Source organism: Ochotona princeps, chromosome 6, assembly GCF_030435755.1.
Source record: "Ochotona princeps isolate mOchPri1 chromosome 6, mOchPri1.hap1, whole genome shotgun sequence".
Classification (NCBI taxonomy): domain Eukaryota; kingdom Metazoa; phylum Chordata; class Mammalia; order Lagomorpha; family Ochotonidae; genus Ochotona; species Ochotona princeps.
The window spans coordinates 6,180,205-6,196,845 of record NC_080837.1 but is presented as its reverse complement, the minus strand read 5'-3'; the positions used below and the strand labels follow the sequence as shown (position 1 = coordinate 6,196,845).

The 16,641-nt window shown below is 49.8% G+C and overlaps 1 protein-coding gene across 1 annotated transcript in view; it reads left to right on the top strand.

Annotated features, from left to right (window-relative positions):
- Positions 1-791: 791 nt before the first annotated feature.
- The window catches only part of IREB2 (iron responsive element binding protein 2), a 54,556-nt gene continuing 38,706 nt past the window's right edge, over positions 792-16,641 (top strand). Inside the window, exons 1-2 of the mRNA XM_004594609.4 lie at positions 792-946; positions 3,461-3,547. Coding sequence (XP_004594666.1) covers positions 928-946; positions 3,461-3,547 — 106 coding nt within the window. The 5' untranslated portion in view covers positions 792-927. The remainder of the gene's footprint in view (positions 947-3,460; positions 3,548-16,641) is intronic.

Sequence of the window (16,641 nt, the reverse complement as noted above, 5' to 3'; positions counted from 1 at the left end):
TGGTTGCTTCGTTGTGGCCACTGGGGGACAGCCTACAGTGGACTCTGGGACTTGAGCTAATTACAGGCCTGCAGTTGGCATGCCGCTGCCCTTAGCTGTGAGGCTCAGGCTTGTCACCAAGTCACGTGAACTAGAGTCAACAGACAATCACACTCAGGGGTCAAACCACTGCAACACAGCACGTGAGGGAAGCATTTCATCAGGTTCCCAACCCAGATGGGGAAACAGTGAAGTCTTCCTGTAGAAAATGCCCATCAACGCACTAGAGACCCCAAGAAAGACCCCACTGACGGTCTTCCCCATCTGGTTTGGGATTTGGGATTAGGTTAGAGCTTGGATCAACGAAGAGGGTGAAGGAGTTTAGGGGACACATGTGTGGGGTTTCTAGGTCGGCCAAACGCAGGTGTGGTGGCCCTATTCACCCACGGAGTCTATAAAACCTCATTCACTCCCTCTGCAATCAGCCGAGAGCCTACAACATGGCTCTCGCGTGGGCTGCCCACGTCACACGAGTTGGAGAAAGCGGTTCCTAAGCTGTTTATGCCCAGGAGTTCCGCTTCCCGCTCCAGTTTCCCAGAGTCGCCCAGCCAGAACCTTCCCCGTCACCCCTTCAGACACCTGCAGCCACTGTGACGGCCACGCTGCGGCCGCCGACCTTGGAGCACGCTCTGCGGCTGCGCCCCGTAGCCCCGCCCCTTCCCAGTCTTTGTCTACCCTCCCCGCCCCCACCCCCGGAGGTTTCGGGAGATCTCGCGGGAGTTCGGCACCAGCTGGGGCGACTCTCGCGGTGTTTGCGCGAGACCGCTTCCTTCCTTCCTCCCAGGCCGGTTCTGTCTCTCACCGCTCCTCCCTCCTCGCCCGGCCTTCCCTCACCTCACCTCGCCGGCCCCCCGTACTCCCCGCCGGGGGAGAATATGGTCTCCGGCGATGGAGGCCCCCAGCGCAGGTCAGTTCCGGGCCGCGGGACTCGGGGGTGCGGGGTGGTCTGGCTGCTGCTGCTGTCCCTCGCTCCTGGCCGCCTGTGCGGTGTCCGGGCCGGCGCCCGAGGAGCTTCGGGGGCTCGGGGGCTCGGGGGTTCGGCTTCTGCTGTCGCCACCCCCACACCCGCCACCCCATACCCCGGGGCCTTGCGCTGCTTGCTGCACGCAGCCTGCGTCCGGGCCCTGGCCGGGCACCCCACCGGGGCTCGATCCCGTGCTGTCGGGGGGGTTCGTCTGCGTTCTCTGCGCTTGGGCAGCTGGGAGGAGACGGACGGGGGGAGCGCTCAGGGTTGACTTAGTCCTCCCCCCTCCAATCTCCTTTATAATAATAAGAGGAGAGACAGTGTTCCTTCTGCAAGTGGGTTGTGCTCAGCGCATTGGGGAGGGTCGTGCCCAGCCACCCACCCAGCGTCCGTGAATAGGCACAATAAGGTCGGCGGTGCTTTCCGACCTCGAGGCCACTTAGCCCCACCTCCCACCGCACCCCCGGAACGTTAGGGACTGCATCCCCTAAATGTTAGGAACCGCACACCCAGAATGTTAAAAACCGCACCCCCAGGTTATTAGGGACTGTATCCCCAGGTTATTAGGGACTACGCCCCCAGAAGGTTAGGAAACACACACCCGCAGTGATAGGAACTGCACCCCCAGGTTGTTAGGGACTGCACCCCTGGAGTGTTAGGAACCACATTCCCAGTATATTAGGAACTGCATCCCCGGTTGTTAGGGACTGTGCCCCCAGGTTATTAGGGACTGTGCCCCCAGATTATTAGGGACTGCACCCCAGAATGTTAGAAACTGCAACCCTGGAATGTTAGGAACCACAACCCTGGAATGTTAGGAACCGCACCTCCGGAATATTAGGACAGCACCCCCAGAATGTTAGGACCCTCACCCCCAGAATGTTAGAAACCACACCCCAGAATGTTAGGAATTGCACCTCTGTAATATTAGGGACTGCACCCTCAGAATGTTAGTAACCACACCCCAGAATGTTAGGAGCCACACCCCCAGAATGTTAGGAACCGCACACCGAGAATGTTAAAAACCGCATCCCCAGGTTATTAGGGACTACACCCCCAGAATGTTAGGAAACACACACTCACAATGTTAGGAACTGCACCCCCAGGTTGTTAGGGACTGTACCTCCAGAATGTTAGGAACCGCACACTCAGAATGTTAGAAACTGCACCCCTAGAATGTTAGGGACTGCACCCCTGGAGCGGTAGGAACCGCACACCCAGTATATTAGGAACTGCACCCTGGGTTGTTAGGGACTGCACCCCAGAATGTTAGAGACCGCACCCCAGAATGTTAGGAACCGCACCTCCAGAATATTAGGACAGCACCCCCAGATGTTAGGACCCTCACCCCCAGAATGTTAGAGACCGCACCCCAGAATGTTAGGAACCACATCTCTGGAATATTAGGGACTGCACCCCCAGAATGTTAGGGACTGCAACCCCAGAATGTTAGGAGCCACACCCCCAGAATGTTAGAGACCGCACCCCAGAATGTTAGGAACTGCACCTCTGGAATATTAGGGACTGCACCCCCAGAATGTTAGGGACTGCAACCCCAGAATGTTAGTAACCGCACCCCAGAACGTTAGGAACCGCCCCCCGGAATATTAGGGACTGCATCCCCTGAATGTTAGGGACTGCAACCCCAGAATGTTAGGAACTGCACCCCCATGTCGTTAGGGACTGCACCCCCAGAATGTTAGGAACCACACCCCTGGAATGTTAGGGACTGCACCCTCAGAATGTTAGGACTGCACCCCAGAATGTTAGGAACCGCACCCCCAGGTTGTTAGGGACTACATCCCCGCAATGTTAGGAACTGGGGTGCGTTCAAAGGGGGCCCTGGCAGTGGAGTTGAGCGTCACCAAGGACTGGCCTTTTAAGGGGGAGAGCAGGACAGTACACGTGGGGGTTTTGTTCTTCCAATTTAATAAAGTCTTACCTGAGAAGATTTTTATATGTTGTGTTTTTGTTTTTGTTTTGGCTTTTTGGTTTTTGAATCCTGGAAACTGGCTTCTGGATTTTTCTAATAGAATTGTAGAGTTGTCAGATTTCTTTGCCTTGCTGCCCTGAGGGAATTCTCACGACACGTCCATCCCAAAACTCACCGGTAATTGCAATCCTTTGGGCGATCCTTTTGCAGATATTTGTGAGGCATTTGAGATGAGCAATCCTGACAGATTTTTTTTTTTTTCTGGACAAGTGTCCCAGCTTACGCTGTCCAGCCATGGTAAGCAGTAGCGAGCAGTCTGCTTAATTAAAAGAAAATAAAGTTAATTCAACTACATTTCCAGTGCTTAATATTCCTGTGTGGCTAATGGCCCCTTTCCTGGACAGATACAAATGCCAGCATATCTAATTCTCTTGGTCAAAGCTGTTTTTTTTTTTTTTTCCCCTGTTTTTGTTTTTGATTCTACTTTTACTTTAAATGAAAATGAAAATTATTATTTTTTGTAGGATCTGCCTTTGAATACCTTATTGAAACTTTAAGTGATGGTTCACAGAAGTTCTTCAACGTCCCTAAACTTGGAGGCACCAAGTATGGTAATGTTGCTTTAGATGTTCTGGGGTGGGTTTGTTTTCTGATCATTAAGATACCATTTGTGAAGCCAAGCTGAATAAATTTTAAATTTACTTGCATCCTGTTGTAAGAGGTACACCCACATTTATCTCTGTTGGGGAAGTTCCCCTTGGGGCAGTTTTTGTAAGAGGAAGAAGTTGGTAACTTATGGCCCAGATAGCTCATTAAGGAGTAGTTGCAGTTTGTTCTGTTTTGTTTTCCTTCTTAAAGTTTTATTTGTTTGAAAGGCAGAGAGGCAAACACAAGGAGAAGCGAAGCTCTCATTCCCCTGATGCCTGTGGCAGGTGGGGCTGGGCCAGGAGCCAGGACTTCAGTCAAGTCCTCAATGTGTCTCCCACACGGGTGACAGGCTCCCAGCCACTTAGGCCATCCCCTGCCGCCTGCCGGGCTGTGTGTCAGCAGGAAGGCAGAATCCGAGCAGAGCTGGGACTCGTCCAGTCAGTCTTGAACTGCTACGCCTACCAGTCCTCCACAGCGGCTCACAGGGCCTGCCCTGCCATGTGACCAGTGCCCACCTGACCCCACCTGCCGTTCTCTGGATTGGAATCAGGCACCCTCTCCCCTCTTGCAGCGCACCTGGTGGCTGTGGTCTCAGAACAGGCTGACCTCAGCTGACCTTGCCCCCTCTTCCCACCATGGAGCCTTGATTCTACTGGACGCAGAGTGCCTGAATCCAGGAGTGGTCATTTCTCTGCAGAGAGAGATGCCTGCAAGCTATTGCAGCCTGTTTTAGAGGGAGGTTGTCATTAGTCTTGGCCTTTTATTCTCCTTGCATTTGTCAATGGAATTGTTGCAGTGTTGCTGTGGATTGTGAGTTTGAGTGTTGGGGACGGGCCTGTGCTGGTTTTTCTCAGAATCTTGGCGTGTCTCTGGAGCGCTCCGTCCTAGACTAAGGTTGCGATGGCATCCTTCACCTGGCCTTTCCGTTGGCGGTGTTTGTGTGCCGTGCTGGTGAAGACAAATTGGCGGTTCAGTGCCAAATGTCACTATGTTTGTTTTATTCCTTCACTGATAGTGAGTTTGTGTTAATTTTGAGAAAGGAACAACAGAATTGGTGGTGTACAAAGAAAGAACTCCTGTAGGATAACCGGTGGTTCTCACGGCCTCTGAGAGAAGGGCATGTATGAAGAGGTTTTGATAATTACTGTAGATAACTTGTGTGCAAATGTGCTTGCTCAGTGAGTGGCCTGTGTTTGCCACATTCAGGGAAGTGACAGGCAGCCACCAAATACATTAGAAGGCAATGAGTAACAACATGAAAGTTAAATATCCTATCCTGAAGAGTAAGCTGTCCATGCCATCTGTGCATAACTGGTTTTAAGAAAGGTTTATTCCGGGCTTGGTGCAGTGCCTTAACGGCTACCTTGCATGCGTCAGAATCCCCTATGGGCGCAGGTTTTAATCCCGGTAGCCCCGCTTCCCTCCAGCTTGTGGCCTGGGAAAGCAGTCAAGGACGGCCCACAGCCTTGGGACTCTGCACTGCATGGGAGACCTGGAAGAAGCTCCTGGCTCTTACTTCAGAATGGCTCGGCTCCAGCTGTTGCAGCCACTTGGGGAGTGAATCATCAGATGGAAGATTTTCCTGTCTCTGTTTCTCTGTATTTATAATCTGACTTTTCAATTATTTGGGCCCGGCTCAGTAGCCTAGTGGCTAAAGTCCTTGCCTTGCATCCGTCAGGACTCCATATGGGTGCTGGTTCATATCTCAGCTGCTCCACTTCTCATCCAGCTCCCTGCTTGTGGCCTGGGAAAGCAATTTAGGGTGGCCTAAGGCCTTGGGACTCTGCACTAAAGTGGAGATCCAGAGAAAGCTCCTGGTTCATGGCTCCAGATTGGCTCAGCTCTGGCCATTACAGCCACTTGGTGAATGAAACAGTGGATGGAAGATTTTTCTGTCTCTGCTTCTCTCTGTAAAATCTGCCTTTCCAATATAAATAAATAATTTTTTTTTTTTTTTTTACGAAAGTTTATTTGATTGAAAAAGTGGAAGAGACGTCTTCCGTCTGCTGGTTCACGGTGGGGACCCAACTCCTTGACCATCTCCTGCTGGATTGGAAGCAGAGTAGCCAGCACTCCAGTACAGGATGCGGCCGTCACAAGTGGCAGCTTACTGTGCCATACTACAATACCCCTTCATAACTTCCCCCCTTTTAAATATTTATTTATTTGGGGCCCAGCCCGGTAGACTTGTGGCTAAATCCTTGCCTTGCATGCATCAGGGTCCCATATAGGTTCTGGCTTGTATCCCGGCTGCTCCATTTCTTCTAGCTCCCTGCTTGTAAATCTGACTTTACGGAAAAATAAATATTTCCTTTTTTTTTTTTTTTTTTTGAATGCATTTTCTTTTTATTGGAATGTCAGATGTACAGAGGAGGAGGGAGAGAGAGAAAGATCTTCCATCCCCTGATTCACTCCCCAGGCAGCTGCAGTGGCTGGAGCTGAGCTGATCCAAGGCCAGGAGCCAGGAGCTTCTTCTGGGTCTCCCAGACGGGTGCAGGGTCCCAAGGCTTTGGGCCGTCCTCTGCTGCTTTCCCAGGCCACAAGCAGGGAGCTGGATGGGAAGCGGGGCTGCTGGGGTTAGAACCGGTGGCTGTATGGGATCCTGGCGCGTACAAGGCGAGGACTTTAGCCTCTAGGCTATCACGCTGGGTCCAGGAAAGTAAATTTGTAAAAGAAACGATTTATTTGAAGACAGAGTGACAAAATTGTTAACTACTGGCTCATCCCCCAAGTGTGTACAATAGCCGGGACTGGCTAGACCAAAGGCAGGAGTCAGGAACTCCATCAGGGGGATCGCACATGGGTGGCAGGACCCAAGGACCTGGGCCATCACCTGTTGCCTCCCAGGTACATTGGCTGGAAAGTGTCGGAAGCTCCTAGAAACCAGCCTGTGAACCAGGCACCGCAGTATGAGATGTGGACATCCTATAACGCGCTGTGACACACTGCTGACTGTGTGAGTTCACAATGTACGACTGTAGGAAACCTTAATTCTGGAGTTACTAGAGTTTTTGCAAACCTGCAGGATAAAATGATAGGAGGCTTGTAAGTTTAAATGCCTTTATGACAGAAATGTGGTTTTTATTTCTGTGAGATCAATATAGTTTAATAGAGTGTGTATTATGAGAGGTTTTTGGGGAAATTGCCTTAGTAATTTGGTAAAAGGGAAAAAGCTCAGAGAGTGGACTTTAAGAGAAAGGAGCAGCTTGGGTTCACAGTGTTTTGTTCAGCTTGTTGCCTTTTTGGGGAGACCAGGGTGAGTGGCCTCCTGGGCTTTTGCACGGGAGGAGAAGTGGCTTTGGTAGTCACCAGGGTTCAGGGCCACCGTCTTTTTTTTTTTTTTAAGATTTATTATTATTGGAAAGCTGGATATACAGAGAGGAGGAGAGACAGAGAGGAAGATCTTCCATCCGATGATTCACTCCCCAAGTGAGCCGCAACGGGCCGGTGCTGTGCCTATCCGAAGCCGGAAACCAGGAACCTCTTCTGGGTCTCCCACGCGGGTGCAGGGTCTCAAAGCTTTGGGCCATCCTCGACTGCTTTCCCAGGCCACAAGCAGGGAGCTGGATGGGAAGTGGAGCTGCCGGGATTAGAACCGGTGCCCATATGGGATCCCGGGGCGTTCAAGGTGAGGACTTTAGCTGCTAGGCCACACCGCTGGGCCCAGGGCCACCGTCTTTTCCACCTCCTTCTGATGTGTGCCCACTGGAGAATCATGACTAATAATTACTCATCACTTTATTGGTTGAGTAATTAATGAAGGAAGGTTTATATTGGGGGGACGCGAAGACAGTTAAGAAGCACTAATGTAAGCTCCATGCTAACTGTAACAGGAGCCGCAAGGATTTAGAAGCATCCTGCACGGAGGCTTTAACATGCTCACAGGAAGTTGTTTTTCTGATAAAGCAAGAAGTCTGGAAGTGGTCAGACTGGGTCTGTGGAGTGGTGTTACACCGGAATCCAGCTTCCGCTTTCCATTTGGCTTGTCTGTCTGTCTCTTTTTTAAGTTTATTTACTTAATTGAAAGGCAGAGTTAATAGAGGAAGATCTTCCATCTGCTGATTGACACCTCAAATTAGCTGGAGCTGAAGAGTCAGTCTGAAGCCATGAACCTGGGACTGTATCCAGGTCTCCCATGTGGATGCACTTGGGCCGCCTTCTGCTGCTTTCCCAGGTGCACTAGCAGGGAGCTGGATTGGAAGTGGAGCAGCCAAGACTTGAACCCATGTGCTATGCTGGCATTACAGCAGAGGTGTAATGTACTAAACAGCACTTCCAGGCATTGTCCTTGTTCCGAGAAGCTGCAAGGCAGAACAAAAAGAAAAGTCCTCCCAAAGATTTTTCTGTATGTGGCCAAAATGTGAGGAACCATTCTTAGCTTAAGGAAACCCCAATTAGGAAGGGGCAAGGGCAAAGAGAAGTGTCTGTGCCCTGCTGATGAACGAGCCAGCCGGGGCAGCTTCCCTGGCTAACCTCCTGCACTTTGTTGCTGTCGTTATGTACAGAGTGCAAGGCAAGGGTTTTGGTTGCTGCTTCTCACTACCGCTTCTCTCTCTGCTTCCCAAGTTCTACACTCAGGTACCTTTGTAGACGCAGGCACACAGACACTTGTTGGTGTTTTGCTCTTTGGCAGTCCCACTCCCGGGGTGGTTCTGGATGCCCAGGGTACTGATTAGAAACTGAGAACCTGGGAGTGACTCACGGAAGCAGGTCTCTGCATGTGGAAGTACACCTGCTTGCAGGAAGGGGAGACGTCACCGTGGGCTGGAATAGACAGAGACTGCGGAGACTTGAAATGTGTCAGACAGGCGGCACTGGGGACTTGAGTGCACCTGTGAGTGAAGAGGTCGAATGTGGAGGCTCGGCCTGGTGGGAGGGAAGTGTTGGTTTCAGACTGGGAGTGGGCCTTTCATCGTGGGCCGTCTCACGCACCCTTTCTTGTTCACTTCTGGACTGCTCGCTTCTATAGTCACTGAACCACTCAGTGTTAAAATAGAGCGAGGGCTTGGTGTGCAGATTCTACCTGGTAGTCGGAAAGACAATCTGGATGTGAGTTCTTAAGGAGTTTGTCTTGTTTGTAAGAATCACAAAAGGTCAGGAGCATCACAGACGCCAGAATGCCTCATTTTTATTTATATATACAAAAGCACATAGATGCACTTACAGCAGAAATGTAGTGCATGTTGTTTGTAGCCTTTCTTCCCACGTGCTGTATCATGTGCATCTTTCCATGTCACTGAATACGGGTATCCCTTGCTATCAGTCTCTACTTGGTTTCTGAGCAAGGGGGGCGTGTGTTCCGGTGGAAAGGGATACCGTGCCGCGGGGCAGCGGCTCAGGGCTGCATGGCGTTGTCGGCAGGAATGCGTCATGGCTTAGCTACCAGACCTGTGAATAGTGAGGTGATTTTATTTGTAAATAAAGCAACTATTTATGTGTGGATATTTTTGGTTTAAGTTCATCATTATAAAATTGTGGGATTGAAAGTGTGTTGTCCCTACTACCTCCATCACGCTTTATTTCTCTCTCTTTAATTTTATTTTTATTTTTTCAGTATTATTACTTAGAGAGATAGCAAGCTTGCTTTCCCGGGGTTTACTCCCCAGATGTTCGTAGTGGCTGGGGCTGCAGGTTCTTGCGCCAGGAGCCAGGAGCTCTGTGCTGGGAATCCAGTTACCTGAGCCATCGCTGCCACCTCACTGGGCCTGTGTAGATGGGCATTGAGCTGGACCCTGGGAGCTGAGCTTCAGATTTTGGTGAGAAAATATTTTTAAATCAACATCTATGAGAAGTCTTCAAACACTTTGTGAAATGCGTATTATGAAAAAAATGTGTGTAGTTTTGAAAAGTTTTTGAACCAAAATCAGCTTAGCTTTTTTGTGTGTGGAGATCTTTTCACCTTCAATTTTTGCTTATTTATTTTCTTCTTTCTTGAAAGAGAACTATAGACAGGGAGCTCTTCCATGTGCTGATTCACGTGACAGCTGTCATGATGGCCAGAACTGGACCAGGGTTTGAAATCATGAGTCCAGAATTCACTCATGGGCCTGGTATGATAGGCTAGTGACTGAATCCTCACCTTGCAACTTCCAGGATCCCATTTGGGCACCGGTTTGTGTCCTGGCTACCCTGCTTCCCATCCAGCTCCCTGCTTGTGGCCTGGGAAAGCAGTGGAGGATGGCCCAAAGACCTGGGACCCTGCACCCACATGGGAGGCCTGGAAAAGCTCCTGGCTCCTGGCTTTGGATCAGCTTAACTCTGGCCGTTGTGTCCACTTGGGGAGTGAAACAGTGGACGACTCCAATAAAAATAAATAAATCTTAAAAAAACTCGGTTGTGATCTTTCACATGCGTTACAGGGACCCATGTATTAAATTATCATCTGCTGCCTTTCAGGGTGCATGTTAGCAGGAAGTTGGGAGCTGGTGCCGTGGCCTGTGGTGCTGACATCCCATAGGGGTTCCAGTTGCACTTCTGGTCCAGCTCCCTGCCAGTGTGCCTGGGAAAGGAGTGGAAGATGGATGGTCTAAGTTCTCGGACCCTTGCCCCCACCCACATGGGAGCCTGGGAAGAAGCTCCTGACCTTGGACCTGTCCCACTACAGCTCTTGTGGTCATTTGAGAAGTGAACCAGCAGATGGCAGTCCTGTGTCTGTGTCTTGCCTTCTCTAACTCTGCTTTTCAAGTAAAAATGAATAAATTTTAAAAGCAGAGAGGGGCCAGTGTGATAGCTCTGTTGGCTCATGCTCAGCCTGCAAGCATTGGCATTTCATGTGGGCACCAGTTCATGTTCTGAGTGCTCCACTTCCCGTCCATCTCCCTGCTTGTATCCTGGGAAAGCAGCAGAGGATGCCTCAGGTGTTTGGGACCCTGTACCTGTGAGGGAGACCCGGAAGAAGCAGTCATTTGAGGAGTGAATCAGTGGGTGAAAGATCTTTCTCTGTCTCTCCTTCTCTGTAAGTCTGTGTTTCCAGTAAAAATAAATATATCTAAAAAACAAACAGGAAGCTGGATTGGAAATAAAGCAGTAGGGACATCAACCAGGCATTCTGTATAGGATGTGGGCATCTTTTCTTTCTTCTTCTTCTTCTTCTTTTTTAAAGTTTTATTTATTTTTATTGGAAAGTCAGATAGATAGGAGAGACAAAGATCTTGCATCCACTGATTCACTTCCCAAGTGGCCGCAGTGGCCAGAGCTGAGCTCTAATGTGAAGCCAGGATCTTCTTCTGGGTCTCCTATGGAGGTCCTAAGGCTTTGGGCCGTCCTCGACTGCTTTCCTAGGCTACAACCAGGGAGCTGGATGGGAAGTAGAGCAGCCAGGACACGAACCAGCACCTATATGGGATCCTGGCTCATGCAAGGTGAGGACTTTAGCCACTAGGCTACCGAGCCAGCCCCAATAAATAAATCTTTAAAGTAATGTTGGGCCCTTCCCCCTTTTTTATATGATTTATTTATTTGAGAGAGTAATGGATCTTTTGTCCATTGGTGCATTCCCCAGATGGCTGGATGCAGTAGCCAGGACGGAGTGAAGATGAACCCAAGAGCCAACACTTGGGCCATTTTCTGCTGCTCTTTCCAGGCTGTTACCAAGGAGCTGAAAGTAGAGCACCTGGGAATTGAACTAGGGCTCACACAGAATGCCGTGCACAGCTGTGTCACAATGCCAGCCCCAGCAGGCTTCCTAGAACAGGTTGCTCGTCACTCTCTGGGCCTCTGGTCTTGAGCTGGGCTTTCAGGTTTGCCCTGCAACCAGTGTCTGTCGCTCATGTTGGCTCTAGTCCCCTCTTCCCAGGATGGACTGCTAGGAGCGCCGTCTCTGGATGGGCAGGCCTAGTGGTCCAGGCCGCCAGTCAGGCCGTGGTTCTTCTGTCTTAGTGTTATCTGGAGCTTGCTAGCGGATTGTTCCTGTTGGTACTCCCCATGGAGTGATTTCATGTGTTGTTTAAACTTGGAATTTTCCCGTTTGACAAAAATACAAAACTTTTTTTTTTACTAAAGTACATTGCTTTTTTGGTAAATAGGGAAGATTTTTTTTACTGTTTTTGTTTTAAAAAGAATTATTTGTATTTGAAAGAGTTATAGAGGGAGAAGGAGAGACGGAGAAAGAAATTGTCCATTCTCTGGTTTACTCCCCAAGTGATTGCAATGACTGGAACTGGACTGGTCCAGAGCTGGGACCCGGGACCTGGAAACTTCTTTGGGATTTTCCACGTGGGTTTGGGGCCTAAGGACTTGGACCCTCCTCCACTGCTTTCCCAGGCCTTAAGCAGGGAGCTGGATTGGATATGGAGCTGTTGGAACTGAAACCAGTACCCATATGAGATACTGGCACCACAGGCCCTGGCCCCAGACCTGGAAGAAACGAATGTATGTATGTAGACAAAAATGAGAATATAAGCGTAAGTAATTTGCCCAAGGTTAAGACATTAAAAAATTATTTTTATTGGAAAGGCAGATTTACAGAGAGATGGAGAAACAGAAGGATCTTCCATCCACTAATTCCCTCTTCAGATGACCTCAGTGAGTGGAGCTGAGCTAATCTGAAGCCAGGAGCCTGGAGCTTCTTCCTGGTCTCCTATGCGTTTGCAGGGTTCCAAGGCTTTGGGCCGTCCCCCACTGCTTTCCTAGGCTGTAAGCAGGGAGTTGAATGCGAAATGGAGCAGCCAAGACACAAACCATTACCCATGTGAGATTGATTTCACAGCTCCTGCTTGTAAAAGCCTGTCCGTGCAGTGGTTGCAAGCTGGTGCCTGCAGAGCCAGAGGCAGCGCAGGCGAGTGGAGGGCCTGGTGGGGGTTGTGGGGATGGTGGCAGTGAGGACACATGCTCTCTCCAAAAGAGGAGTGCTGCCGAGTTCTGCAGAGAGGGTGTTGATAGTGTAAGATTATCCCGCTGAAGTTTATCTGGAGAAGCAGGAGATTTGTGTTTTTAAAAAATATTTATTTTGAAAGTGTTATAGAGACACAGGGAAAGAGAGAAGAGATCTTCCATGCACTGCTTCACTGCCCAGATGACCATAATAACTAGGGCAGGGCCAGGCTGCAGCCAGGAGACTGGTGCCTCATTCAGGCTCCCCACTGGGTGGCAGGGTCCAAGCTCTTGGGCCGCCTTCTGCTGCTTTTCCCAGGCCATTGTTAGCAAGAAGCTAGATTGGAAGTGGAACATCTGCACCACGAACTGGTGCCTACTTCGTATGCCAGCATCATAGGCAGCATTTTTATCTGCTATGTCACAGCACTGGCCCCAGAGATTTGTATGCTCATGTGAAAACTTTCTGGTTTTGAAGCGTTAGCAGTTAAATTTTAAAACTCTGGGCCCGGCGCCGTGGCCTAGCAGCTAAAGTCCTTGCCTTGAACGCCCTGGGATCCCATATGGGCGCCGGTTCTAATCCCGGCAGCTCCACTTCCTATCCACCTCCCTGCTTGTGGCCTGGGAAAGCAGTTGAGGACGGCCTAAAACTTTGGGACCCTGCATCCGCGTGGGAGACCTGGAGGAAGTTCCTGGCTCCTGGCTCCAGATCGGCACAGCACCGACCCGTTGCGGCTCACTTGGGGAGTGAATCATCGGACGGAAGATATTTCTCTCTATCTTTCCTCTCTGTATATCTGACTCTGCAATAAAAAATAAATAAATGAATCTTTAAAAAAATAAATAAATTTTAAATCTCTGCAGAACAAACAAAGCATGTTCACAGGCCTACAGTTTGTAACCTGTACTGAGAGGTGTGCCATACTGCCTCATCTAGCAGGAGTTACTTAGCCTGGAATAGTGGAAGCCTGGGTCAGCCTTTCCTCAGCTAGCACCATACGTGGTAACAGACCTCAGTGTCTGTCTGTTTATCTGTCTGTTTATTTATTGGAAAGTCAGATTTATGGAGAGAAAGATCTTCCATTCACTGGTTCACTCCCCAAGTGGCTGCAAAGGCCAGAGCCAAGCTGATCCGAAGCCAGGAGCCAGGAGTTTCTTCTGGGTTTCCTGCGCGGGTACAGGGTCCCAGAGCTGGATGGGAAGTGAATCAGCAGGAACTCAGACTGGTGCCCATATGGATCCTGGTGCATGCAAGGCGAGGACTTTAGCCACTAGGCTATGGTGCCGGGCCCACTTCAGCATCTTTATTTCAGAGCCTGAACCAGCTGTTGAATCTTCCATTGTGTTATTGGTCAAAAGGATATCTGTTAGTAGCTCATTTTAGAAATGTAATCACAGGGCCCAGCGCAACAGCATTACGGCTCAATGCCTTGAACACATTGGGATCCCATATGGGCGCCGGTTCTAATCCCGGCAGCCCTGCTTCTCTTCCAGCTCCCTGCTTGTGAAAGCTGTCGAGGATGGTCCAAAGACTTGGGACCCTGCACCCACATGGGAGACCTGAAAGAAGCTCCTGGCTCCTGGCTTCGGATTGGCTCAGCCCCATCCTTTGCGGTCACCTGGGGAGTGAACCATCATCAGACAGAAGATTTTCCTCTCTGTCTCTCCTCCTCTCCATATATCTGCCTTTCCAATATAAATGAATGAATCTTTTAAAATAAGAAATGTGATTACATAAATTATGCCCAGTTTCAGTTAGATGAAAACACCACAGTTGTACTCACCAAGGGTTTTGAACCAGCAGTGTCAATACCAGAGTGGTGGAAGGCAATATCTTAGTTGACCTCAAAAGGTTCTCTGAACTGGCTTCAAGGGCCCCAGAAGTCCCAGGCCACACTTTGAAAGCCACTGGTTTAGGGCAAGTGAGGGGAGTGGAAAGATGACCTGGAAAAGCTAGGTGAGAGTCGGTGTGCCTGCGGTGATGGAAGTAGGCTGGGAGGGCCGTGTAAGGTGTCGGAGGTGGCACAAGGACCTGGGAGGACGGCGCTGCTGCTCACCGTGCAGGTGGGATAGACACAGGGCAGAGCGCAGGCAAGGTGAAGAGGGCACTCAGGCATGGACCTCAGTATAAATTCAAGAGGTTTGGGGGTGTGTTGTATAGCTTAGCTCCTGTGGGCGACATTATGGAATGAGATGTGAGCCTGGGTGTGAATTCTGAGCCACTCCTTCGTTTGACTGGCAGGGCTGCTGGAAGTGTTAAGAACTGCTCAGGATCTCAGTGTTCACCCTCTCTGCAAGCTTTTAGTTCCCCTGTCGCAGTTGTTGGCAGGAGGTGTGGCAGCTCCTGCCTGGGCAGTGGATAGGCTGAACAGTGTCCTTAGTGTCAGCAGTTGCATTCCTTTCTCGAGTTGCACAGAGCCAGGGAACACCCACCATAAGGTCCCCAGTTCTGGACAGGCAGTGGGCACGTGTGTCTGGGCTGCAGAGGGAGGCATTGTCTTCCCTCTGAGGCTCAAAGGCTGGGATGAAGAAATGCGTTGCGTCTGTTCTCAGGTCACACAGAAATGGGAGATGGGAGACGGGATATTGTTTTCCAAATGCTATGGAAGCAGGAGAGCCTGTTTCAGGAAGGCCACTGTTGGAGGGGATATCTAGCCTCTGTCAGGTGGGGAATTGGGGGCCTGCGGGCTGCCTAGGGGCTGACCCCAGGGTGATTGCTGAGGGCAAGTTGAGGTAGGAATGTTGTAGAGTGTAGGGAAGCACACAGTTAAGAGAAACAAAGGGACGGTGTTGGACGAACAATGAAGACCCCACATACATTCTGTGTTGGTACCAGCTGCCCTGTTTCAGAGTCTGTGTCTTTCTCTTTCTCTTCCTTTACGCACTACCAACACTAAAGCCACAGACAACTGCACGAGGACTAGAATGGATGTGGGAGGAAAGACAGATCGCAAATGTTGGGCAGCATATGGAGAGATGGGAACCTCACACATTGGTGGTAGGATTGTACAGTGGGCCTCTGCCTGAGGAAATGGTTTGAGTTCTGTCTGCTGTACTTCTGATGTAGCTCTCCGCAATGGCCTGGGAGAAGCAGTGGAGGACAATTCAGGTTTTGGGCCTCTGTACCCTGTGGGAAATGGAAGAAGCTCCTGAGTTTGGGTCAGCTCATCTCTGGCTGTTGCGGACATTTGGGGAGTGAACCAGCGGAAAGAAGACCTCTTCTGTCTCTCATCCTCTCTGTAAAATAGCTGTTTAATATAAGAAAATATATATATATATATATATACACACATATATGTAAAATGGTGCCAATTTGAAAAACAGGCAGTTTCCTTTTTAAAAAAGATTTATTTGAAATCTTCCATCTGCTGGTACACTCCCCAAATGACCACAGTGGTCATGTGAAGCTGGGAGCCAGAAGCTTCTTCCAGGTTCCCATGTGGGTGCAGGGGTCCAAGAACTTGTTCCCTCCTGCACTGCTTTACCAGGCCATAAACAGAGAACTCGATCAGGCTTGGAGCAACCAGGATATGAATTGATACCCATGTGGAATACCACGTCACTGCACTGGCCTCAATAGGCAGTTTCTTACTGAACATAGATTTACCGTATTACTGAAACAAATGAAAACATGTGGAAATCACCACAAAGAGTTGCAAACAGGTGCCCTCACAACATCATTCAAAATAGCTGAAATTGGAAGCAACCTGAGTGTACTCCAGAGGGTAACTGGAGAGGCAGAATGTGGCACACGGTGGCAGACTTGTGAGCGATAAAGAGAAGCTAGCTGTGGATAGGCTGTGGAGCGTGCTCAGTGAGAAGAGCCCCTCACACAGACTTCATCATGTGACACTGTCAGATGTCCAGGAGGGGCAGGAGTCAGCAGTAAGGGGCACAAGCGATGTCTGGGTGACAAGAATGTTCTCAAACTGGTTGCGTAACTCAGCTAACTAAACTACGGTTCACTAAATTATACACTTGGAAGGGGTGAGTTATAAGATAAGCAAAATGTTATACAGTTTTTTGCTTTTTTTTAAGGAAGGACTGGTTTTTGTTTTTGTTTTTGAATGAACTGAGCAGTATCAGGGTTTTCTCAGGCAAATAGGGTGAAAAAACAGATGGGGAGGGATTAAACCATGTGGAAACTGCGTTAAGTAGGGAATGTGTGGAAGGCAGGTGAGGGAGAAAGTGAGTAGCTGTGGTAAGAAGGACCTGGACGGTAAGGTGGGCATTGGAGAGCTCTGGA